This window comes from Marmota flaviventris, chromosome 12 (genome assembly GCF_047511675.1).
Source record: "Marmota flaviventris isolate mMarFla1 chromosome 12, mMarFla1.hap1, whole genome shotgun sequence".
NCBI lineage: Eukaryota > Metazoa > Chordata > Mammalia > Rodentia > Sciuridae > Marmota > Marmota flaviventris.
The window spans coordinates 83,628,699-83,655,647 of record NC_092509.1 but is presented as its reverse complement, the minus strand read 5'-3'; the positions used below and the strand labels follow the sequence as shown (position 1 = coordinate 83,655,647).

Below are 26,949 nucleotides of genomic sequence, written 5' to 3'. Positions count from 1 at the left end.
AGACATGGAGTATCATGAAGTATATGATAGCTTTGGACAAAGAGGGATTTAGAGTTCAGGAGAAACAAATATATTGGTGAAAACCACAGTAAGTTAAACAGGAGTGATATATGAGGATGTATACATAGTGATATGTGAGGATATATTTATTTTAATGTCATTTTGTGCTCCTCTAGGGACAAATAAATATCACCTATAGTCTTACTTTCATATACTTAATTTTAATGGATACTGATTTTCACACTATTCACACATCCTATTTTTTTCCCAGAAGTAACATGTAATCCTCCTTATATTCCAAATGGTGTTTACTCACCTGAAAGGATTAAGCACAGAACTGAAGATGAAATCAGATATGAATGTAAAAGTGGTTTTTATCCTGCAACCAGGGGAAATACTGCAAAATGTACACGTAGTGGCTGGATACCTCCTCCAAGATGTAGCTGTAAGTTTCATTTATATCTTGACCTATTTTGTAATTCTGAATTGATTTTTTCTCCTAAACACACACACACACACACACACACACACAGAGAGAGAGAGAGAGAGAGAGAGAGAGAGAGAGAGAGAAAGAAAGAGAGAGAGAGTGACAAGACCAAATAGTTGTCTGTTTATGTACATGATATGTACATAAAGTAGAGCCTTTAAAAGCATTCTTTACTTTTCTTAGTATGAAAGTCACATTTTAGTAAACTAAAAACAGTTTCTTGCAACTGAAAAAATATATGTATGTGTATAAGTGTATTTCTCTAATTAATAAAATTCTTCCAATATGTGAATAAAATATTGGGTGAAAATACTACCTTCTAACCGATAATATGTTAGTTATTTGTTTCATTAAAACAAATATCCCCCCAAACATATTTAATACCAAACATTTGTTGTCTGACAGTGTCTGTGGGTGAGGAATTTGGGAATGACTTCCCTGGGTAGTTCTGAGTCAGTTTCTTCTTGTGGTGCAGTCAGTACATCAGTGTAATAGACTGTTCTGCAGGATCAGTTTCCCACATGGTTCACTCACAGATTTTGGCAGGAGGCCTCAGCTCCTGACCACATGGGCCTCACCTTAGGTTACCTGAATGACAGCTAACTTTCTCCAGAGCTACTGATATGAGTGAGTGGAGGCCTGAATACCACTTAGGATCTACTCACATACTCTTGCTACCACCACATCTGTTCTTCAGAAATGAGACACTAAGTCCAACATGCCCGGAAAAGGAGAAAAATAAAGCTCCCCTATTGTGAGAGAGGAGTGCTGAAGGACTTATGTAGTTTCCTACAAATCTTACATGTGGCAAAATTCCATTCTGGTCAAGACTATTTTATTTATGGAATGCTTTCTTGGCCCTCTTCAAGTTTTAATTTGTCTCCATAGTCATATTCCTTTTCTTTCTATCTAGCAGTACATTTTAAAGGTGTATCACACTTAAACAAAAATGTGATGACACAAATGATTGGTCAATGAGTTCAATGTTAGTTCTAGGCAAAATTCCAGTCACTAACAGAGAAAGCTTTTATAACTGTGAAACAAATTTCAATGTGCATAAGAACTATAAGGTCAATGTTTAGTGATTTTATAGTTGACTTTGACAATACGGATTTGCTCAAATATATCTGAACCTGCCTTCCACAGGTTCTTATGGATAAGACAATGAAATTGATGAGTTAGGTGGTTTATCTCTTTGCAATTTCATTAAATAATCTTATCTGATAACCGACCAAAAGAACTTTCTTCTCAGAACAACTCCATTACTCATTGGTGACATCAAATTATTCAGTGGCTCAGGGAAAATGTAGTATAAATTCACAACTTGAATGACACAAAGGATGATGTTAGTGAATCTACACTAGGACGTATCATTCAAAGAAAATCCTACATGTCAAATTGAATCAAATAGGATAAACTTCTGCAATGGTAACTATAAAATCCTGGGCTTGAGTCAAAGAAATAAACTTCCCTAGGACAGATGGATTAGCAACAGTTATGAAAATTAGTGAATATTCAATTTTAAGATCAGTTTGACTCAACACTAGGATGGAACAACTATAGCTGGTAATGAGACTATGACCTACATTTAGTGAAAGTATAAGCAGGTGGATTCTCTTAGTAGAATGAGGCTTTTGTGAGAACCACCCATCTCTGCTGATCAGTCCCTAGTGGAATATTAAATTTGCTTCAAGGAATACCCTTTTAATGAGGTTTAGATGTGCACACATGAGTGTGAAGAATATAGCCAAGTGCCTCTGGCCTATCAAAATAATTATACCTGTCAATTCTCTGCTTTTTGTGTATTTTGAAAAGAGTGAACTAATTTATTTTATTGATGTTCCATGAAATAGCATGAGGAGGTGAATAAACACATTTGTTCTGCAACCACCAGGTTCAAATTTCTTATCTACAAGTGGGAAATTTAATTGATTAATCTTAAAATCTTACTTCTTGCAACTCAAAAGACTCAAGCATGTCCAAGGCACAGTTCTTGTTGACTAACACAAGTTTGAACAGTTCATGATGTAATTTCTAAAACCCATGGGTTAATATAGAATATTCAAAATCTTTAAAAAAGCATTACAGGGGAAAAAGTGAATGTTACATAAAAGGAACAAGACTAAATGCTAAAAAGCATTTTAATTTCAACACTGGAAGCTTCATAAAAGTGAGGAAGTATTTGTCAATGATAAGAGATATGGACTGTAGACCAAGAAAGTATACTTATAAGAAATCATTTTCTCATGTTTGTTTTAAAAAAAAGACATTTAGGTTGAGCAAGAATTCAAAATATATAATCCAAAATTCAAATAATATATCCATAATAACACTGAAAATAAATAGTCTCAACTCACTCATTAAAAGACATAGACTAGCAGAATGGGTCCAAAAACAAGATCCAACCAAATTCTGTTTGCAGGAGACTCATTTCATAGGTAAAGACACTTGCAGACTGAAGGCAGAAGGATTGAAAAAAATTTTCTTCATGAAAATGGACTCTAAAAACAAGCTGGAGTAGCCATTCTTCATATCTGACAAAGCATATTTCAAGCAAGAATAAATCAGAAGAGAAAAAGAGAGCCATTGCATCCTAGGAAAGGAAACAATCCAACAAGAATAAATAATGATAATTAATATATATACCCCAAATATCATCAGTTTACATTTAAAAATTCTTAAGAGGCTGTGGCTATAGCTAGCAGTAGCACTATGGCTGTAGCTAGCAGTAGCACACTTGCCTGGCATGTGTGAGGTACTGAGTTCGATTCTCAACACCTCATATAAATAAATAAAATAAAGGTTTATCAACAACTAACATTAAATCCCAGATAGATCCCAATACAGTAATACTGGAAGATTTCAATACATCCTTATCACTAATAGACAGGTCATCAAAACATAAAATAAATAAGGATATATCCAAACTGTATGTATTCAAACCCAATTTATCTTTTTCTCAGCAGTTCATGGACCCTTCTCCAAAATAGACCATGTTCCAGGTCAAAATGTAAGTCTAAGCAAATACAAAAAGAAAATTGATATAATCCCATGTATCCTATTAGAACGTACTGAAATGAAACTAGAAATCAAAAGCAAGAAAAATAACAGAAACCACACAAACATGTGGAGATTAAACAATATCCTTTAAATAAAGAATGGATCAAAGAATAATTGAGGGAAGAAATAAAAAATATTTAGAAACAAATGAAACCAGAGATATATTAAATCTCTGAGATAGTATGAAAGCAGTACTAAGAGTAAAATTTATTTCATTGAGTATCTACATTAAAAATATATAGAGAGCCCAAATAAATAAGCTTATGTAGCACTCACTTAAAGGCCTTAGTTACAAAATCAGCAGAAGGTTGGAAATAATAAATATCAGAGCCAAAATTAGAAGAAAACATAAGATCAACATTCCATCATATCGGTGCAGAAACTGACTTTCCAAACGCAACCCCTAAAGCTCACAAAATAAAACTAAGAATCAGAAGGTGGGATACCCTTAAATTAAAAAAGAATCTGCCCAGCAAAGAAAATGATTAATAGAATTGAAGAGAGAGCCTCTGGAATGGGAGAAAATATTTGTCAGTTACTCCTCTGACAAGGGACTAATATCCAGAATATATAAAGAACTAAAAAATGTGATACATACATACAAAAGAGTTAACTCAGCCATAAGAGTGAAATCATGACATTTGCTGATGAATGGATGGAAATGGAGAAAAATCATGCTAAGTGAAATAAGCCAGACTTAGAAACTCAAAGATTGAAAGTTTTCTCTCTTATAAGGAAGTTTTAGTAAATTTAGGGAAAGAAGGCAGTGCAGGTGGGGATCAGATATCATAAAGATATAGGGAAGATCAGTGGTAGTAGCTATTGGAGAATGAGAGGGAAGAAGGAAGAGAAAGAGGAAGATAAATGGCATGAATTTAACCAAATCATGTCATATTCATATATAAACATCCCAAAGGAAATTTCCCTTTTGCATGTGTAGAAGAAAGAAACTTTAATAGAGAAGAGGAGGGAACATAGGGGGAGAAGAAGGGAGGAAAAGGGTGGATGGGGCTTAAAATAAAATTCCTTGCATATTCAATTGTGTCAAAATGAAACCAATATTTATGATATTCTAATACAAAAGATGAGCAAAAATTCAAGATGTATATTGCAAATTAACATTTTTAAGAGTAGAAACTTCTTGAAAATGGTCTGTAACCAAACATAAAGGAAAGTGGAAAAATTAATTAGAAGTTGTAGAATATTTATTGTATTTGTGTATACATGAAGGCGATGGGGGATTCTTTATAACATATCATGCAAGATTTCTTGAAATAGAATCATATTACATGGAAAAAATTAATAGTATTTGTATAGTAAAAGGACTAGGTTTTCTCTAAACAATCTCATGAAAGAGTGCTTTTTCAAGAAAATAAAAATAAACCTGACAAATAACAGCACTTAAATTTGTGTTAAATTACTTAATATATAAGAATAAGTCAATAAGATATAATCATATTATACCTCATTGAAAAACATTTTAGCACATTAAAAATATCTCATTTCCCAACTGAAACTAGAATAAAACTATTGTTTATTATAACCTTATCTATTTTGATACTAACAAATTTTTCTAGTTGATTTCTCTGGTGACTGAAAAGATATCATTTGACTTCACTAACAAAGACCTCACAGAGCATAATCATCTGATTTCTGTGACTTATCTTTTCTTGAAAACCTTGTAATTATGTTAATAATAAGACATAATTCATTACTTAAATGGTTTATTTCTGATATGTTGCTCAATAAAATAAAATATTATTCATCTTATTTTTTTATCACAAGTGAAACCTTGTGATTTTCCAGAGATAAAACATGGACGTCTATACTATGAAGAAAGATATAGACCATACTTTCCAGTACCTATAGGACAACGATATACCTATGAATGTGATAACAATTTTGTGTCTCCTTCAAAATCATACTGGGGTTACATTTATTGCACAAAAGAAGGATGGCTGCCAGAAGTACCATGCATCAGTAAGTAAATGTCTTTACAATGATACATGTATCTTTCAAAGAGGAAAGAAAGAAGCACATAAGTATTTACAGTTAAGTCTTGCATGACAAATTAGGGCCAAGGGAAGAATTGTGTGTGCAAAAAGACCCAATTAGTTTTTGTCTTTTATAAGAAGCTCTTCATAAAAATCACATGAAAACCAAAGTTACAAGAAAACCTGTATCATTTATACATGTTTTAGCTACAAAATTAAAGATGAATTCAATGTTATTGATTTTTATTTTTTAACAAACATTTGGTATAGTAGTTTTGGGTTTTTCTTAATTGCACATTTTTCGGATGCTTATGCATTTTCTAAATATTATAAAGGTAATTTTTAATCCAATATTTTGTTCAAATTAATGTTTTCACTTTTTATCACTTTATGCTCCTTAGGACAATGCATTTTCAATTATGTGGAATATGGATATTACTCACGTGAAACAAGACATTTACTGTATGAGTCTGTTAAAGTTGATTGTTATCCTGGCTATAGTCTTTCAAATGGTCAAAACACAGTTACATGTACAGAGAATGGCTGGTCCCCTCCTCTCAAATGCATTCGGATTAGTAAGTAAAATGCTCTGATATCCATACTCGTGATTTTTTAAAGGCCCATCTACATTAAACTGGGGCAAAATATTTATAACAATTTGTTTTCATGTTTCAAGTGTGTAAAAGTGGAAATCAAAATTTATTAATAAGTATGTAGCACAATAAGTGCACGTTAGTAAACAATATTCAAGAATATAGTAAAGAATTTGAATACAGGGGCTGGAGCTGGAGCTCAGTGGTGGAACACCTGCCTTGCATGTATGAAGCCCTGGGTTTGATGCTAAGCACCATATAAAGAATAATAAATTTAAAGGTATTGTGTCCATCTAAAACTAAAAAAAAAAAAAAAAATTAAAAAAGAATTTGAATACAACATTTTTTGGTTTAATTAAGTCATATGCATATACATTGAAATTAATCATTTGACTCAAAATTATTATAAAATTATGTTATAAATAAAAAATAAATACAATAAGAGTAAAAGATGTCAGTCAAGAAGTGATGGGACATTTTTGCAGTCCTGCCCTTTGTCTCTGAGTATTTCTGGGACATGTAACAGAAATGGGTCTTCTGGGACATTGTGCATATTTTGTTTTAGGTTTTCTGTAGTGCTTGTACTACTATACATTCTGGTCAGTGCTGCATTCTTGCTCTATGTTCTTGATAATGATTAAGTGATGTTGTATCTTAATATTTACTAGATAAATGGCAATAAGGTGGTAAAACACTGAAGTCTTGATATGTGCTTCTTCTATTAATAATTGGGTTTAGCATACATTGTTATGGGCTAATGGGTAGTTCATTTTTTAATCTGTAAAATGCAGATTGATGTTTTTTTTTTAGATTATCTTTTTGGAAGCTTTGATTTTTGTTGGATTCTTAGTAATTCCAAATATCATTTGTCTTTCAATTATATGTATTACATATGTGTTCTTAATTTATATGGCTTTTATTTTTTCTTTAATGTTTACTATGAATAGTATTGTTCCTTTCACTATAAAATTATCAGTGAATTTTATTGCATATTCGATTGTGTCAAAATGAAACCAATATTTATAATGTTCTAATACAAAAGATGAGCAAAAATTAAAAATGTATAATGCAAATTAACATTTTTAAGAGTAGAAACTTCTTGAAAATGGTCTGTAATCAAACATAAAGGAAAGTGGAAAAATTAATTAGAAGTTGTAGAATTCTTCAGAAAGTAGACATACTTTTTATTCTAAAAGTTATATTTTGTCTTCATATTATTAATTAATTTTCAGGTGCTTTTTATGCATGATAATGACATTATTTCCTTTTAAAAACAATATGGGAAAATTCAACATTTCCCCAGGAATCCTATATTGTACCTTTTTATATATCATAAAAATGGATACTATTTATACTGTGTATTCTATTTTGCAATATTAGCAAATAATGTTTTAGTAATCTTCTACCTTAATCACTGTAGATTCATAATAAGTATCGATATCTAATCATGACTTTTCATCCCAATCTTTTTTGTATCAGTTTCTTTGGGAGATGACACTTTGATCTTCTGAAAACTTTTAAATTTAGCTTACTATATTACTTTAATTACCCTGTTTAGATTTTGTTTGCAGTTCTCTTGAGTCTGCAGAATAATTTACAAAGAATTCACAGCTTATGAGAATGAAGTATATTTCTATGTATGTATTTCTACATATATATTCTATTTATCATATCTAGGCCTTTTAATACACATTTTTGTTCATGAGAAGCTTTGAGCTTTTCTGGACTTTATTCTTTATAGGTAACAGGTCTCTCCATTACTTGTTTGAGCTCTAAGAATGTTCTTTTATCTTTGGCAATTTTAAGTTTTACAAGATTTATATTATTAATTTGTTTAAAATTTGTATTGAGCTTTTGTTTGATGGTTTTTAACTTTCTCTTCAGAACAATTTTTTGCTTATATTCTTATTTTTCCTGTATTTTTTTCTATCCAAAGTGTTTGTTATTTGGGTTAATCTGCTTTGTACATATAACTTTTATTTCTATGTCTTTTCACTTTTTATGTTCTATGTAGACAGATTGCTTTGACTTTTTTCTTTCAGTAACTTAATTATATTTAAAAATGTTTAAAAACTGCATATTTAATTTCTAAGGGCTGATTTTAAAAATTATATTAGTATGTATTTATAATATAGACTAAAGGGCGTTGTTGTGACATATTCATACCTGCACATGATAGTTTAATCAGTTTCATTCCCCACTACCTCCTCTGGCCCTTCTTTCTCCCTTGCCTGGTCACTTTCTCACTTTTCAATTTCTAAGGGTTCACTTTTTAAAAAGATAAACTTTATTTAGGTATGAAGTATATACAAAGAAATTCACATGCTTTTAGTGTGAAGGTGAAAGACTTTGATAAATTATATAAGTATAAACATAATGAAGTTTGAGATAGTTTTAAAATTATGAGAAAGTTCTCTGGTTCTTTATCCACTGAGTCTACCCTCAATTCCATCAACATAGGTAATCAATGTTATTTCTGTCACTACAGATTAGTTTGCCTTTTGACAACTTTGTTATCAATAGATTTACACAGCATATTCATTTATATTTGGCTTTATTTTTCAGCAAAATATAATTTTTTTCTGTTGTTTCTTGCATTAACAACTATTTTTTTTTCATTATGAAGTCACATAACATTATACAAATCGATGAGTATTTGGTTTTCTATTCCACTACTAATGAACATTTGGGTTATTTTCATGTTTTGGTAGTTATGATTGCACTCTTTATGAACATTTGAACAAATGTTTGAACAAAGTCTTTGTATAGACATATTTTTACTCTTTATCTAGGATAGATTTCTAAAAGTGAAATTGCTGAGTCATATGATATGTACATGACTAAATCTATAAGAATCTGCCATATTGATTTTCAGGATTATTGGAATATTTTATACATTCGATTGGCCACATATAAGAGTTCCAATTGACTTGCATCTTCGCTGACAAATAGGATGGCTAGTTTTAAAATTTTAGCCACATTAGCATATATGTAGTGGTATGTCATTGTGCTCTCATTTTATTTTCCTGGTTGACTATGGTGAGCTCTATTATATCTGCTTAGACATTATATCTGCTGGGACATTGTTAAACTTTTTTGTTTTTGTAAATTTCAATGTTTTTCCCATTTAAATTGTGTAGATTATCTTATCATTCCATTGTGATAGTCCTTCATATAGTTAAGATGCAATTCCATTATCAGATATATGTTTATACATATTTTCTCACATTTTGTGATTTTCTTCTGAGGTTCTAAGAGATTGTTTCCAGTAATATATATTCTACCTTTTGATGAAATCCAAATTAATAATTTCTGTGAGTGATTTTTTGATCTATATAGATCATTTTTGCCAATGCTAAATTTGCTCAAAAATTGCCATATTTTTCCAGTAATATTTCTATGTCTCATATTCATATGTTTATTGACATATTGTTATGATTTTTATGAAATGGAATTTATTTTATATGGATTTCATTCTTAAAAAAATAAAAATTTTAGAACTTGTGTTTTAATTGAATATGCATTTATTTACTGGTACCAAAGATACCCATATATCCCAAATATCCATTTTCCCCTTCTTATAACAGAATCTGCATACATTGTCTGGGCACATGAACATCTAGAATAAAGGCTCCTTCCAATTTAGGTATATCTACATAAATAAGTTTTGAACAATACAATACAAGGGAGAGTGGTATTTGTGTTTTTTGATCAATGAGAGACTTGCACATTTGTCAAGAAATTGTTAAATGTAGGTTTTTGTGGTTTTTTAAAATACATATTTTTGATTTGTATTTGGACATAATACCTTTATTTTATGTATTTATACGTGATGCTGAGTATTGAACCCAGGGCCTTGATCATGCTAGGCAAGCGCTCTACTGCTGAACCACAACCCCAGCCCAGTTTTTGTGTTTTTTAGAGGCTTTTTATTCCTTTATTTTTTAATTGATGTATGTATTTGTTTCTTATATTAATATACTCTGTCTTGTTTACTGATGTATGAGTCCTCCACCTTTGTTCTTAAGTGTAGTAGAAATAATAATGGCCTCCTAAAAGATGTCTATGTTATCATTTTTGGAATCTGAAATGCGTTACTTTAAATGATAAAATGGACTTTAGAGATGTTACTTTGACCTTGAAATATGGAGAGTGTTCTGGATCATCTGGGTGAAATCAAGATAATGTGTGGAAAGAAAGAGAGAAGGAGGGAGAGAAAGAGAAGGAGTTATATTACTGTGGTAAAGGGTCAGATAGAAGTTCAATTGTTTCTGAGTTTGAAAATGAAGGAAGGGGACATAAGCCAAACAAAGGGGAAAGCCTCTGTTAATGGAAATGACAAGAAAACTGATTCTTCCCTCAATCTTCCAGAAAGGGATGTACCTCTTACAACATCTCAATTTTACCTCAGTTATACATGACATATTTTTGATATTTGGAATTTTAAGATAAAAACTTAGTGTTGTTTGAAATTATAAGATAATGAAGTCTTTTTACAGAAGCAATAAAATACAAATACATTATTTTTAAAAATAATTTGCCTTGTCTAGCTGTTTTCCATTTTATTTTACTTTTGATATCACCTTGTTGATTTCTATAAAAATTCTGCTGGGGTTTGATTGAGAGTGAGTGTAATATGTATATAATTGGGAGATTCATATTATAAAAATATTAATTCTTCCCTTTCATGAACATGGTAGGTCTATTTATTTAGGTCTTCTTTAATCTGTTTAGTAATCTTTTTAACTTTTAAAATGTGGGTTATGTACATATATTGTTAAATCTTTTCTTAGGTAGCAGGAGATTTTTAAAATAATATTACATATTATATTTATTTTTCCATTTTTATTAAATCACATAGGATTCTAATGTTTTTCTTGTATATTAGGATCTTATTAAATTTACCATTGGTTTTGCAGTATATATCCCTCTGATTACATTCTTAAAGCTTGTCTGTGTAACTAATTATACTATAAATCTATATATTCTTAGATAATTTAGATATGCTTATAAAGGGTGTCTCCAGGGTAGTTTTGAACATTAAATAGAAAATTATTAATCACTACATGCTGTATCTCATGCTTATCTTGGTCAAGGTTTAACACTGGAATTCCTAACATCTTTGGAGATAACCACAGAAGGTATTATTCCTCTATCAAAAGAATCCTGTCCTGACAGTTTATCTTCCCATTTATTGGTCAACTTTTTTTAGTTAAAAGTATCTCATTGTCATTCTTTTTCATGAATTTTTAATAATATGTATCGAATTGAAAAAGCAAAAAAGAAGAACTACTGGTATGTATGCATTGCTTTCCAGAAACATTAGAGTGTTAATAAATATTTCAGCATAAATTTATCTATAAAGTGTGTTACTACCCCTGATTGTCTACTCCATGAATACAATATGAATATGTACTTTTACGTTGTGTTTTTTCATTTGGAATGCCTCCCAAAGACATGTGTGATAAATGCTTGATCCCCAGCTGATAGCACTATTAGGAGATGGTAGAAATTTCAGGAGGTGGGGCTTGGTTGGAAGAAGTTTACTGGCAGACGTGTCTTTGAAGAGTTTATTTTGTCTCCAGCCTCTGTCTCTGTCTCTGTCTCCATCTCCCCTCCCACTTTCTCTGTTTCATTCCAGGCCCATAGCAATGGAGGCAGCCACCATGGACTAAAACCTTGTAACTTTGGGCTAAAATAAATCTTTCCCATTTATGTCTTTTTTTTGGGGGGGGGGAGCGGAGTGAGTATTTTGTCATGAGCGAAAGCTGACATATTTTGTAACTAAATTATAGGCTTTCCATATATTTTTATAAAGGTGGTATTTACCTGACTTATACATTAATTTGAATATTCCAAAGGCAGTTACCCTTAGCAAGCACTAAGCTTGTTAATAGTTGGTATGGAAGGCATAGTGAACTCTTATTCTGAATTGGATCCAGTTTATGAAGCATTCTTTACTTTGAATATTGACAGTCATCCACAAAACAAAGAATTCTCCATCCACAAAGATATCATCTACATGGAAAAATATACCCTGTTCATGGATAGGCAGAACTAACATCATCAAAATGGCGATATTACCAGAAGTTCTCTATAGGTTTAATGCAATGCCAATCAAAATCCCAACGGCATTTCTTGTAGAAATAGATAAAGCAATCATGAAATTCATATGGAAAAATAAAACACCCAGAATAGCAAAAATAACTCTAAGCAGGAAGTGTGAATCAGGCGGTATAGCGATACCAGACCTCAAACTATACTACAGAGCAATAGTAACAAAAACAGCATGGTACTGGTACCAAAACAGGCGGGTGGACCAATGGTACAGAATAGAGGACACAGAAACCAATCCACAAAACTACAACTATCTTATATTTGATAAAGGGGCTAAAAGCATGCAATGGAGGAAGGATAGCATCTTCAACAAATGGTGCTGGGAAAACTGGAAATCCATATGCAACAAAATGAAACTGAATCCCTTTCTCTCGCCATGCACAAAAGTTAACTCAAAATGGATCAAGGAGCTTGATATCAAATCAGAGACACGGCATCTGATATAAGAAAAAGTTGGCTACGATCTACATACTGTGGGGTCGGGCTCCAAATTCCTCAATAGGACACCCATAGCACAAGAGTTAATAACTAGAATCAACAAATGGGACTTACTCAAACTAAAAAGTTTTTTCTCAGCAAAAGAAACAATAAGAGAGGTAAATAGGGAGCCTACATCCTGGGAACAAATCTTTACTCCTCACACTTCAGATAGAGCCCTAATATCCAGAGTATACAAAGAACTCAAAAAATTAGACAATAAGATAACAAATAACCCAATCAACAAATGGGCCAAGGACCTGAACAGACACTTCTCAGAGGAGGGCATACAATCAATCAACAAGTACATGAAAAAATGCTCACCATCTCTAGCAGTCAGAGAAATTCAAATCAAAACCACCCTAAGATACCATCTCACTCCAGTAAGATTGGCAGCCATTATGAAGTCAAACAACAACAAGTGCTGGCGAGGATGTGGGGAAAAGGGTACACTTGTACATTGCTGGTGGGACTGCAAATTGGTGCAGCCAATTTGGAAAGCAGTATGGAGATTTCTTGGAAAGCTGGGAATGGAACCACCATTTGACCCAGCTATTCCCCTTCTCAGTCTATTTAAAAGCTATGTTTCTATAAATATAGTTGTACTTTTCTGTTACTTTCCCACATCTTTAGTTTTTTAATTGATAATCTTCCTCTTTTTTAAAGATTTACTTAACTATTTTTTTTTGCTTTTATTGGTGCATTATAGTTGTACATAACATCTTTAAACTGTGTTTTAAGAATAACAAATTATTCTTCAAACTATGTTTTTAATTCTTGACTTATTCTCTAAAGAGATGCATCTTTCAGTTTTTATTTTAAGAGGCTAAAATGTTAATTAAAGAGCAAGATAATTGTATACCAAAGAGTGATGCTATATAATCTTGTTACTCTTATTTTTTGTTGAATTTTAAAATTCATGTTGCACTTATGGACTTTGTAATATTTGTTGTACTCAACTCAAGGGGAAATATTTCATTCTCAGTGGCTTTTAAGGGGATAAAATATCTATCAGTGTTCTAGTGAAGGATAGCGAAGAGATTTAAAGGCATGAAAGGTTAGCTCTGACAAAAAAAAATATTGCTATATCTTCTTTTCCTTGTATTACATGTGAATTTATTAAAATCAGAAAAGTTCTTCATGACAAAGTATCTATTAATCTTCAATCCAATTTAAAATGTATTCAGAATCTTATTCATTGTTTAGCTACTCAAAATGAACACTAGGTGGATGTACTTTCTTTTCTTTCTATTCAGATATTTCCTGTGTGAATCCACCCAAAGTGGAAAATGCTAATATAATATCAAACCAGATGCTTAAGTATCCGTCTGGTGAGAGAGTACGTTATGAATGTATCAAACCTTTTGAAATATTTGGCGAAGTAGAAGTGATGTGTCTAAATGGAACTTGGACAGAGCCACCTCAGTGCAAAGGTAGAAGATCATATTTCCTAACTTTTCTTTGCTTGAGGACATAATGTGAGTAAAATATGTTGATAAAAATAAAGTCAAGTCATTCTTATGGATTATATTTTTCAAATGCAAATAATATGATATTGCTAAAGATTTATTTTCTGGCAAAATGAACTAAGAAATATGATGTATTTTTTTCAAGACACATTTAACCAGATTAATAGAACAGTTACAATCTGAGAAAATTCCTCATCTTAAAAGTTAAGACACTCAGTACATTTTGACAACTCCAAGAGATATCTACTTTGAGAAACAGAAAATAGGTCATTGAAGACTGATCATAGAATATAAATATACATTTGGGCATCTTCTGTATATAGAGTATATTTGAAAATATGTGACTGAGGCCAGCCAGGGAATCACTATATTTATAAAAATAAGTTTGGATATTAGGTCACCAGCATTCTAATATTTAGAATTCAGGAAATGAATAATAGAGATATTATATCATCCATTTCTATTTTTCAAAATTAATTTTTCCTAATTTATTTTCTCTCACTTTACTTTGATTCTACCTTTGGCTAATGATGAAGTCAGTTTTATGTAAACCACAGAATTAGGTCTCCTTTACGTATCTATCTTGCCCTACTTGCTCTTTCCTCTAGTATATTTAGATCATTTATATTTAAAATAAATATTGGGCTTTTTGTTTCTTGTTTTATTTGTTTATTTTCTCTATTTCTCATTCTTGTTTCTGATCTCTTCCATTCTTTTCAGGGAACAGTTTAAAAGAATTTCATTTTGATTTATCTTCCTGGTTTTGAGTGTATCTCTATGATAGCTTCCCTCACTACCTTTCTTTTTAAAATTGTTGCTTTAGGAATTACAATATATACATAGTATATTTGCAACTTACCACTCTACTAGTAATGGCATTTTATTTTCGATCAAAACATGAGAACCTTGCTTCCATTTAAATCCACTTACCCTTTAGTGTTTCCTGTTCATACAGTGAACATTGTTACCAAATGATATAATTTTCTTTCAAACATCAAACATAAATAAACATAAATGAACAAACTGAGGAGGAAAAAGTCTATTATATTTTCTTCCTTTTAGTAATTACAGGAGCGAGAAAATGACACTGTAATTGATAAAAGGACTAATATATAATATAATAGACTTTTTCCTACTTGGTTTATTTGTTTGATAACTCAATTATTCTTTCTTCCTTCTTTCTCCAACATTTTCTTTTCCTCTAAAGGTCTCTGAAGTTTGATTGATTCATTGATTTATTTTTTCAGTCTATTTTCACACTGGGTAATTTATGTTGTTATATCTTGAAGTGCATGGATTTGTCCTTCTGTCATCCTCAAACTGTTCAGTCTGTACAGTGAGACATTTTGTTTTGTTTTTAATTTGTTATATTTATCTGTTCTAAACCCTACTGAGCTTTTAAGAAACATTGACTATCAATATCTTTATCACATCAGTATTCTCTTTTATTATCTTTTTGTTTTTAAATGTTTCTGATCCTTAATATGATGAGTAATTTTTAATTTTACACTTGATATTTTAGGTATTACATTTGAGACCCCCCCCCATTTTATTTAAATTTCCTGTTCAGTGGTTCTCCATTACAGCCATGCTGGATTTAAGTCCAGGTTTCACATTCGGCCTCTACAGGCATACAGGATCTCTTCTGCCACCCCTATATGTGGGTGGTCTCTGGTCATCAGTGACTTATGATGTGTTTATTATTTTCTCTAGATTAGGTCATGTATTGTTTTAAAGATCTCTTAGACTAGCAAGGCTGCTCCCTTCCTTGTCCTTAGGTTAAAGGGATGAGACTCTGCATGAGCTTTTCCTTATTTATCTCTACCTTATATCATTTCTGAGATTACCATCCTTCTCCAGTGCTCCATCTAGAACACACAGGAGCCCCAAAGTGAACTCATATAGCAACCTGTTTGCCATTCCTTGAGTCCTGAAGTTCCTAGCCAGAGTGAATTCTCAGCACCTTCTAGAGTCTTCTTATATTGGCATTTAAAAATTATTATGTCCAAGATTATAAATTATGCTTAGCAAAAGGGGATAGAAAAGACAGTGGAATGAGATGGACATTATTACCCTAAGTACATGTATGAAGACAAGAGTGGTATGACTATACTTTGTGTACAGAGATATGAAAAATTATTCTCTATATGTGTCATATGAATTGTAATACACTCTGTGTCATATATAACAAATTAAAATTTTAAAAAACTCAACATACAAAGCCTGAAAAAAAAGGAATAGATAAGAATGATTTTTACTCATCTTGTCCAGATTAGGATGACAATATTTCCCTATTATTTTCTACAAATTTACTTCCTTTGAACTTTTTTCAAGGAGTTTTTGTTTCTTTTGTAATAAAAAGGAAAATTAAAAAGAAGTCAGTAGGGACACAATAAACACTGTGTAGTGTCATATATAATAACAGGAAACTTTCTTAGTTTGTCCTCGCTATCTACCTCTTCAGCATTTATATATTAACACACATTTTTTAGTATTGAATCACTAAAAGCAGACATATTTGTTGATGGTTTATATGCACCTTCAGTGAGATGAAAAGAAGAGCTTAAAATGTAACTCTCATTTTCTATAATTAAGATTTCTGTGAGCAATCATTTGTTACCAGAAATCATAAAATCTTGATGCTATCTAGAGTGATGTGTTTGTGCTGGCTTTAATTTTATCCTGTATTTTGATTTGTTCTCTCATAAATGAAATGGTATTTTTCAGATTCCACAGGAAAATGTGGGCCTCCTCCACCTATTGACAATGGAGACCTCACTTCATTCCCATTACCAGTATATCCTACGGGCTCATCAGTTGAATATCAGTGCCAATCCTTATATCAACTTGAGGGTAGCAAGACAGTAATATGTAGAAATGGAAAGTGGTCAAACCCACCAAAATGTTTACGTAAGTACTTCAGTAATCTCATGGGACCTGGGAAAATCAGCACCTTGAGTATGATAATTTTCTGTGTAAAATAGCAATAATTCACATATTAAAAAAGAAATATTCTGTGGAATGCTTCTCTACCAAATATTCATATGTGAGGAAATAAAGATTAATAAGTTATTTTTTTATTTTAAAATAATTAATAAATACAATTATTTATATATATATATATATATATATATATATATATATATATATATATATATAAAGTTTTTTATTAGCATGTAATAGTTGCTCTTATTAATGGGGGTCAGTGTGATTTTCCATATATGCATACACTCAGCATGATCATATCCAATCTCTATTTACCCACCCTACCATAACTTCTCAACCTCTATTGGTCACTATTCTACATTCAGGTCACCCTTTTTAATATTCCACATATAAGAGAGAATGTATGGGACTTATCTTTCTGTGTCTGGCCTATTTTGCTTAACATAATGGCCTCCAGTTCTATCCATTTTGCTGTAAATGACAAGAGCCAATACTTCTTTGTGGCTGAATAATATTCCCTTGTGTAAATATACTACATTGTCTTTATCTCCTCATCTATTGATAAACACATGTTCTCATTCAATATCTTAGCTACTGTGAATAACACTGCATGGGCATGCAGATATCCCTTTGGTATGCTGATTTCTTTTCCTGTGGATATGTACCCAGAAGCAGGATAACTGGGTCATAGGGCAGATCTAATTTAAGTTTTTTGAGAAAACTTCTGCTCTCCATAATGATCGTACCAATTTAAATTCCCAACAAGAGAGTGTAAGTGTTCTTTTTCTCTCACATCCTCACTAACATTTATTAATTTTAGGATTTATTGTTAATAATAGACCTTCTAACTGGGGCAATATGGTATCTCATTGTAGTTTTCATCTTCATTTCCCTGATGGCTAATGATATTGACTAGGGTTTTCTAAATGTATTTTTGACTGTTTGTACTTCTTTGAAATATGTCTATTCACAAATCATTTGCCCAATGTTTAATTGGATTACTTGTTTTTAGTTTTTTTGAGGTCATTATACATTCTAGGTATTAACCCTTTGTGAGATGCATAGCTGGCAAGTCTTTTTCCCATTCTCATCTCATTCTATTGACTGTTTCTTTAGCTGTGCAGAATGTTTTCAATTTAATATATCAACTTTGTCAATTTTTGCTTTTGTGGTTCTATCCAGAAAATTGTTGCTTGAACCAGTTTCTTATCTCTCCATATTTTCTTCTAGTAGTTTTAGAGTTTTCAGGTTTTACATTTAACCCTGTGTATATTTTGAATTTAATTTTGTACATGGAAAGAGGAATCAAGATTCAATCATCTGTGTGTGGATATCCATTTTTAGCATCATTTATTGAAGAGGCGGTCCTTTATCCAATGTTTTCTTTTTTGGAAAATTTTTTTGAAACTTTGTTAAGAATCAGCATATATAGATACATGGATATATCTATATCTATATCTATCTATCTATCTATCTATCTATAAATACACATATATATTTATACACAGGGGGGGAGTGTGTCTCTATTCTGTACCATTGGTCATCGTATCTGTTCTTATGCAAATACTATGCTCTTTTGGTTGCTATGGTACTGTAGTATGTCTTGAAATAAGTTACTGTGATGCTTACAGCCTTTGTGTATTTATTTTTTTCTCAAGATTTCATTAGCTCTTCAGGGTCTTTTGTGCTTCCATATGAATTTTAGAATTTTCTTCACTAGTTCTGTGAGAAATATTATTCATATTTTAATGGGAATGGCTTTTAATCTGTAAATTGCTTAAGGTATTATTACTGAAGGAATATGCTTAAGGTATTATTATCAACACTAATTCTTCCAATCGATTAGCATGGGAAATTTCTTATTTATTTTGTATCTTCTTCAATTTCTTTAATCAGTGTGTGGTAGATGTCTTTTGTTCTTTGCTGTTTTGTTTATTGTTGTAAAGATTAGTGAATGAGATTGTTTTTATTCTTTGGTTCTCAGCACATCATTTTTGATGTATAAAAATCTCAATGATTTTTGTATATTGATTTTGTATCTTGCTACCTTAATGACTTTATCCATTCTAATAGTCTTTTGGTGGAGTCTTTGGGGGTTTTTATATATTTAAACATATCATCTGCAGACACAAATAATTTGACTTCTCTCCTTTCAATTTGTATGCCCTTTATTTCTCTTATTTCACTGTTCTGACTAAAATTTCTGGTACTATACTGATTAAGATCAGGGAGAATAAATACCCTTGTTTCTGATCTTAGGGGAAATGTTTTCGACTTTTCTCATTTCAGTATGTTGCCTGTGGCTATGTCTTGTATGGCCTTTATTATGCTGAGGTATGATCTTCTCAAACCTTATTTGCTCAGGACTTTTATCAGGAAGTGTTACTGAAATTTTTCAAATGCATTTTCTATATCTATTAATCACATGATTTTTATCCTTCATTCTGTTAATGGTATGTATTATGTTTATTGATCTGAATATGTTGAACCATCCTTGTATCTCTGGGATGGAACTAATTTGATTATGGTGAATAATCTTTATGATTCTATGTTGAATCACATTCAGATTTGCTCATATTTTATTGAGAAATTTTGCATCTATGTCCATCAGGGTTATTAGTCTACAGTTTCTTTTTTCTTGTGTTCTTGTTGCTATGGTACCAGGGTAATGCTAGCCTCAGAGAATGGGCTGGGAATGATTCTCTCTCTTTCAAATCTTTGCAACAAATTTAAAAGAAATGGAATTAGTTTTTCTTTAAAGATTTCAAAAAATTAAAAAGTAAAAGCATCTAGTCATGGGCTTTCCTCAACTTTTTATTACTGATTCAATCTCATTACTCATTATTGATCTCTTCTGGTTTATATGTTTTCTTGGTTTAATTTTGGCAGAACCTATGTGTCTAAAAATTTATAAATTCCTTCTAGGTTCTCTAATTTGTTGGCATACATTTTCTCACAATAATCTCTAATGACTCTTTGTATTTCTGAGTTATTTGTTGTAATGTCTTTTTTGTTTCATCTTTTGTTTTGTTTGAGTCATCTCTTTTTCTTGGTTAGTCATATTAAAGGTATGTTCATTGTTCTTATCTTTTCTGATAACCAATTGTTGTTTCATTAGTCTTTTCTACTGCTTATGTATGTGACACCCTCTCCATCTTATCCTTTTTATAACTGAAAATTTATAGCATTTGACCAATATTTCTTTTCTTTTCTTTCTTTCTTTTTTTTTTTTTTTTTTTTTTTTTTGTGTGAGTCTGGAGGTGGAAATCAGGGCTTGTGCATGCAAGGCAAGAACTCTACCAACTGAGCTACATCCCTAGCCTTTTGACCAATATTTTAATTAAAGAAAAACCAGCCAGTCATGGTAGTGCACTCTTGTAATGCCAGAAACATGGGATCCTGAGGCAGGATTATCACAGGTTTAAGGCAAGTCTCAATAATTTAGTGAGACATTGTCTCAAAATAATAATAATAAAAGAAAGAAATGTGGATGTAATTCAGGAATAAAGTGCCCCTGATTTCAATCTCCAGTCCAAAAAAGAAAAACAAAATCAGCCATGATACCATAATGGTTTTACACTCTAAAATACCAAGCTCTTAATATGATAAATGATCTTAAGAATTGGTAATAAAATATAATTATCACACATTAACCACCTAATTCTTACATCATTTACTATTTTTTTTTCTCTTAAATTTAATTTTTTAAAAAGCAGAAAAATACATACAAATGAAAAGAACAAAAAAGGAAAATACAGAGGCCAATGAATTCTTTTTGCATTTGGGGGCCAAAACCATATTTCAGGCTGATTCGTATGGACTAACCCTAACCCCAGGATGGTTTCTGTTGTGACCACAGTGTTGTTCCACTAGTAAAGGAGACCACATCTTGGTCTGGCTGCTGACACACTGCCCTGCTCTGGGCAAGCCACTTTATCTCCAGGACCTCAGTTTTCCCTTCTAAAGGGTTAGATCTGAACAGTGGTAAAGTCCCAAGATTCAGTTTCACATATTTTATTGCTAGTTTTCCTTTTCTAATTTTTTATTGGTGCATTATGATCATGCATAATGGTGGGACTTATTGTTACATATTCATGCATGCCACAATATATCCATACAATTTGGCCAATATTGTTTCCCAGTATTTCCCCTGTCTCTACTTTATTTTAATCTATCTGTTATTCATACAGAATTTGTTCAGGAAGAGTTTTCAGGAAGAATTTCTGAAATATTAAAACCATTCTACTTGAAAACCCCAAAGTCTTGGTAAAAGACTCTTTTCTAACTTAATATTATACTCACTTATCTCTTTCAGTTGCATGTGTAATATCAGAAGAAATCATGGAAAGATACCACATAACCTTAAGGTGGAAAGAATGGCAAAAGCTTTATTCTTCATCAGGGGACACAGTTGAATTTGTGTGTAAATATGGATATTCTCCATCAAAGCGAAATCAATCATTTCGTACAAGGTGTATTGATGGTCACCTGGAATATCCCGCTTGTATTAAGAGATACTCTTAATTTCATTAAAATGTGCACTTAAATTCAGAATTTTTATCATTAATCTAGCTTTCAATTTTATTTTAAAGTATTGTTTAACTCATTTTTATTCATAAATTAGAATTTGTGTTGATACCTGCTAATGTGTTTAGAATCTGAGAGGCTAGAGCCCCACATCTTAAAAGCACTGCATTCAAATTTGGCAAATCAAAGTGCCACGCATCCTATTTATAAAACATCTATGCAAGAAATTAGATGCAATTACTTTGTGCTTGTCTGTATCCATCATTCTCCAAACTGAAAGTTTTCTACATAACTTTTGGGGCTCTCTGAGACTGTGTTTCACAGTGCATAAAAAGATAGACTCTCCATCTTCAAAATTATATAATTCAGAAAGATCTAAATACCAAACAAAGTAATGACTTATATTAGTCAAAAATATAATCAATTACTAATTATTATTTATCCATAAGCAAATGTAAAAAGATGACATGTGAGCTTCTAAAATATATGAATCTAGTACATTCAACAATGTAAACAAATCATAAAGAGGAATAGAAGCTTAATTAGATATATAACTATAAAACTATCATAATTGTTACTATGTAACTATGGAAAAAATGGCAGAAAATGCAATAAAATCTGTAAAAACTATATTTGTGCTTAGAGGTAAGAGGATTGACTTGTTTAATTCCTTTAAAGAGACAGTCTCTAAATTATGGTGGTTTAATTTGTGATTTTTTTTTTTTTTTTACTTTACAGTAGTATGAAAGTGATATGTATTCAGTAGAAATTGTACTTTAATCTGTTTCTATGACTAGAAATACATGATAGACAATTTTTATGGTATTGGGTAACAGCAGTTTACAGCATCCAATTGGCCTTGTGATCAACAAAGTATACTACAGGGTACTGTTCTGCTAAGCTATGATATATGATAGGTTGGTATATTAAATGTATGTTCAACTTAAAATAATTTTAATTTATCATAAGTTAATCAGGATGTAACATTCTAAATTGAGGAGTATCAGCATTTATATTATATTGTACAATTTTTAAACCTTTAATATACTCAGTTTTGAACTTTGAGAATAAGTCGTTTTAAGACAATAATGCCTAAAAACCAAGGTGATCTTGTGGAGAAATATAAACGCCTTATTGGTAATGATCTCAAGGTCAAATTATGCTTTAATGAGTTTTTTTGTTGCAGAAATATTTTTCTTCTGTTTTTAAAATTTCAGTAACAAGATCTTGAAGTGTAATTTTATATCTTTGCATTTCAGACAGCAGTATTTAGTTAAAATCACTTTGTCTAGAAACATTTTTTGATTTTTAAAAAGCTATAATCTTAGGATGAAAATAAAGATAAAGATAAAAATGTACAAAACTTTAAGGTGATAAATTGTTACCTCTTATTGCATAAAATCATAAAGCTTATATTAAACGCTTTCCTCTTGTTTGAGATCCTGATTTAGATAAATTGAATTGAGACAGATATTTTTCAATTTTAATGAAATTGGTTACAACAAACAAGTAATCCTTGTGTTTAATTTTAACACCTGAATATACTTAACTCAGTCCCATTGGGCCACTATAACAAATATAACTTGTCCATTGTGGCTTATTTTTAAAAGACATATCTTTCATACAGTTCTTGGAGCTGAGATGCCCAAGATCAAGGCACCAGCTAACTTGGTGTCCCAGGAGAGCTTATTCTGTTTTGCAAATGGCATCTTCTCACTAGGTAGAAGCAGCAAGGAAGTGCTCTACCCTTTCCTTGTAAGGGCACTGTTTCTACTCTTGAGGATGGAACCCCATCTCCTATTCACCTAAAAAGACTTCATCTTCTAATATGCTCACTGTGGTCACTAGGAATGAAACAGTGACATTTAGGGGGACACAAGCATTCAGGACATAGAAGAGAATAGGGAAGGAAAAAGACAGTCCATGCCACAGAACCAAAAGGCAGTAATGATGTTTACACTTCTATTTCACAGAGGAATTTCAGCCAAACATTGTAATACAGAGATAAAAGAAGGTCATTTTATACACACACAATCTCTCTCTCTCTCTCTCTCTCTCTCTCTCTCTCTCTCTCTCTCTCTCTCTCCAACATGGGAGAAGCTAAATATAAAAAAGCAAATGTTAATAGATCTTAAGGGAGAAATAGATTGCAAAATAATAATAGTAGGGTGCTTCCATACTCCATCTTTAATACAATAGATAGGTCATCCTGACAGAAAATCAATAAGAAAACCTTGGACTTGAGCTGTATGTTACACCAAATAGACCTAACAGATATCCATAGAATATTCTACACAATAGCAGCATACACATTATTCTGTAGTGCATACACAACATTCTCCAGGATAGGTCATATGTTATGCCACAAAACAAATTTCACATATTTAAGAATGCTGAAATTATATCAAGTATCTTTGCCAAATAAAAGCCCAAAATTATATATATATATAGTATCTTTGCCAAATAAAAGCCCAAAACTATATATCAATAACAGGGAATATTGGTATATTCACAAATATATAGAATTTGAATGACATCCTCTTGATCTTCTAATAGGTCAATGACAAAATTTAAAGAAAAATGACACTTACAGACAAACAAACATCAAAACATAGAATACTAAAACTAAGGTGCAGAAAAAGAATTTTGTAAGGGAAATAAGTATATAACTATAAATGCCTATGTGATTTAGATCTCAAATAAATAACAAAGCTTCAAACTTTATGCCTCAAAGAACTAGAATATGAAGAAGTAACTAAAGATATTAAGAGGGAGGAAATAAAGGTATCCAAAAAGAAAAAAAAACAATATTAAGAAAAAAAAGAAAAGAAAATACTCAGAAAACACTATTATGCATCTACAAAGCTAAAAGCTGATTTTTAACCAATAAACAAAATTGTTAAAAGTTTAGCTGGACAAATATGGAAGTAAATAAATTTCAAAATGAAGAAGAAACATTACAGTTAATAGCACAAAAATACAAAATGTACTACAATTCTGGTATGAACAATTATACCAGCAATTTGGATGACCTAGAAGAAATGAATCTTTGTAAAAAGTTGCAGCCTACCAGGACTGAATCACAAATACAAAATCCCAACAGACTGGTAATGAACAAGGAGTTTGAATTAGTTATTAAAAATTCTTTTATGAAAGAAAAGCCCAGGACCTGATAACTTTACAGGTCGGTTTTATAAAACGTTCAAAAGTTAACATGACATGGATGAACCCAACTCCCTTGTATAACTATGAAGATTTAAAAAAAATTATCACAAATCCTTTTCATATCCTTCAAAAAAACTGAGGAGTAGTAAGCACTTCCAAATTCATTTATGAGGCCAGCTGTTAGGGTCCGTAAACAAGTCAAGATGGCGCCTGGCATTTTGCCAGAGGGAGTGGTTGGAGAAGTAATGCCAGCAAGCCATTAAGATGATATTCCTTAATGACTGCTGTGTCTAGATTATGTCAATTAAGTTAAGCTGTGTGTAATTATTAAGATGAAGAGAATTCCTTAATGACCAATTGATGTATCTGGATATTAATTGAAACAAGCTGTGTATAATCAGTTAAGTGTATATATACCTCTACTGTCTGACAATAAAGTGGCTCCCGATGTATCAACCTTCACAAGTTCCTTGTGACTCGTCCCCTGGTTATTTCACCTAGCCAGACTGCGGGAGCCAGCATATCTTGACAACAAAGCTACACAAGTATACCAATATACCTGATGAATATCCCTGGTGAATAGAGATGTAAAACCTCTCAATATAAGATGAATTCAACAGCACTTTTAAGGGATCATAAGACTGACTCGTCTGTGATTTATTTCTGGGACTCAAAGATGGTTCAATAAATACCAGTCATTAAATATTATATATTACATTAACAGAATAAACTTTTAAAATCATTATTATTCAATAGATGGAAAAAACAACATCATTTTATAATAAAAACTCTCAAAACATTTGGCAATGAAGGAGTTATTCCAGGACAAGAAAGGCCATATACAAATTGAATAATCCTAATCCAAAAATCCAAAATCTGAAATGCTAAAACTTCTGAAACTTTCTAGATAATAATGCCTAAATTGGAAAATTCCACAACATGATTCTTTGCTTCATGCACAAAATTATTTGGAGTGTGCATATAACTCTTTTTGGAAAATATTTATGTAGTGAATATGAAAACCAAATAAGTTTTGTGTTTAGGCTCAGGTCCCACCCCAGTGTATCATTGTGTATACATAAATACTTCAAAACAACAACAAAAATGTGGTCACGAGAATTTGTAATTAGGGATATTCAACTTGCATTAGCAGTCTACAATTGGTATCATACTAAATGGTAAGAAATTAAATACTTTACCTCTAAGATCAAGACTAAGGCAAGAATATCCACTGTCTTAGTCCACTTTCTTTTGCTATCATAGAATACCTGAGATTGGGTAACCATAGCATCCAAATTCATGCCCCCAAATTCACATCTTTCTCACACACAAAATAACATTCTTTTCATCCCAGTAGTTTCAAAGTTTTTACTTCCTTCAGCGTCAACTCAAAAGTTCCAAGTCCAAAGTCATTTAAATTGAGTATGGGTGAGACTCAAAGTCTAAATCATTCTAAGGCAAATTTTCTATAGCTGTGAACCTATGAATCTAAAACAAGTCACCTCCTTCCAGAATACAATGGGAAGACTGATATAGGATAGACATTTACTTTCCAAAAAAAAATGGAAAAATAGGCAAGAAGAAAGGAGTAATAGGCATCAAGTCCAGTGGGAAAACAATTCAGTCCTTGAGCTACAAAGTAATCTACTTTGATTCCGTGTCTTGCTGATTGGAATCAGCAAGGAGATGGGAATCCCCAAGGATTTCAAATTGACAGTCCTGTGGTTTTGTTGGGCTTAGCCCATGCTTCAGCCCTGTTGCACTGATGTGGTTCTAGAGTTCTGGGGTTTGGGGCAACAGTCCCTATTCCAAACTTGCCTCTGTACTACCATAATGAGAACCGTCTGTGATAGCTCTGCTCCCATGATTTCATTAGTCACTGCCCTAGCATGTATTCTGTGTTGTTTCTAGCTCTGACCCCACACTTCTGCTTAGCATTGCCCTAGTGGGAGCTCAGTATGCTGGTTCCATCCCATTGAAAGTCTCTGCCTGAGCCACCGGGTATGACCTTGAAATCTAGGAGGAGACTGCCAAACTTGCATAGCTCTTTGCAGACCTTCAGAATAAATTACTTTCATGTGAATGCTGCCAAAGTTTATGGCATGTACCCTCTG

The 26,949-nt window shown here is 31.7% G+C and overlaps 1 protein-coding gene across 2 annotated transcripts in view; it reads left to right on the top strand.

Moving 5' to 3' along the window:
• LOC114100758 (complement factor H-related protein 1) overlaps positions 1–25,300 on the top strand; it is a 51,568-nt gene extending 26,268 nt beyond the window's left edge. For both annotated transcript variants that reach the window (XM_071600202.1, XM_071600204.1), the window contains 6 exons: positions 272–445; positions 5,333–5,527; positions 5,943–6,116; positions 13,985–14,161; positions 16,925–17,107; positions 21,459–25,300. In XM_071600202.1, coding sequence (XP_071456303.1) covers positions 272–445; positions 5,333–5,527; positions 5,943–6,116; positions 13,985–14,161; positions 16,925–17,107; positions 21,459–21,667 — 1,112 coding nt within the window. In that variant the 3' untranslated portion in view covers positions 21,668–25,300. The remainder of the gene's footprint in view (positions 1–271; positions 446–5,332; positions 5,528–5,942; positions 6,117–13,984; positions 14,162–16,924; positions 17,108–21,458) is intronic.
• The last annotated feature ends 1,649 nt before the right edge of the window (positions 25,301–26,949 follow it).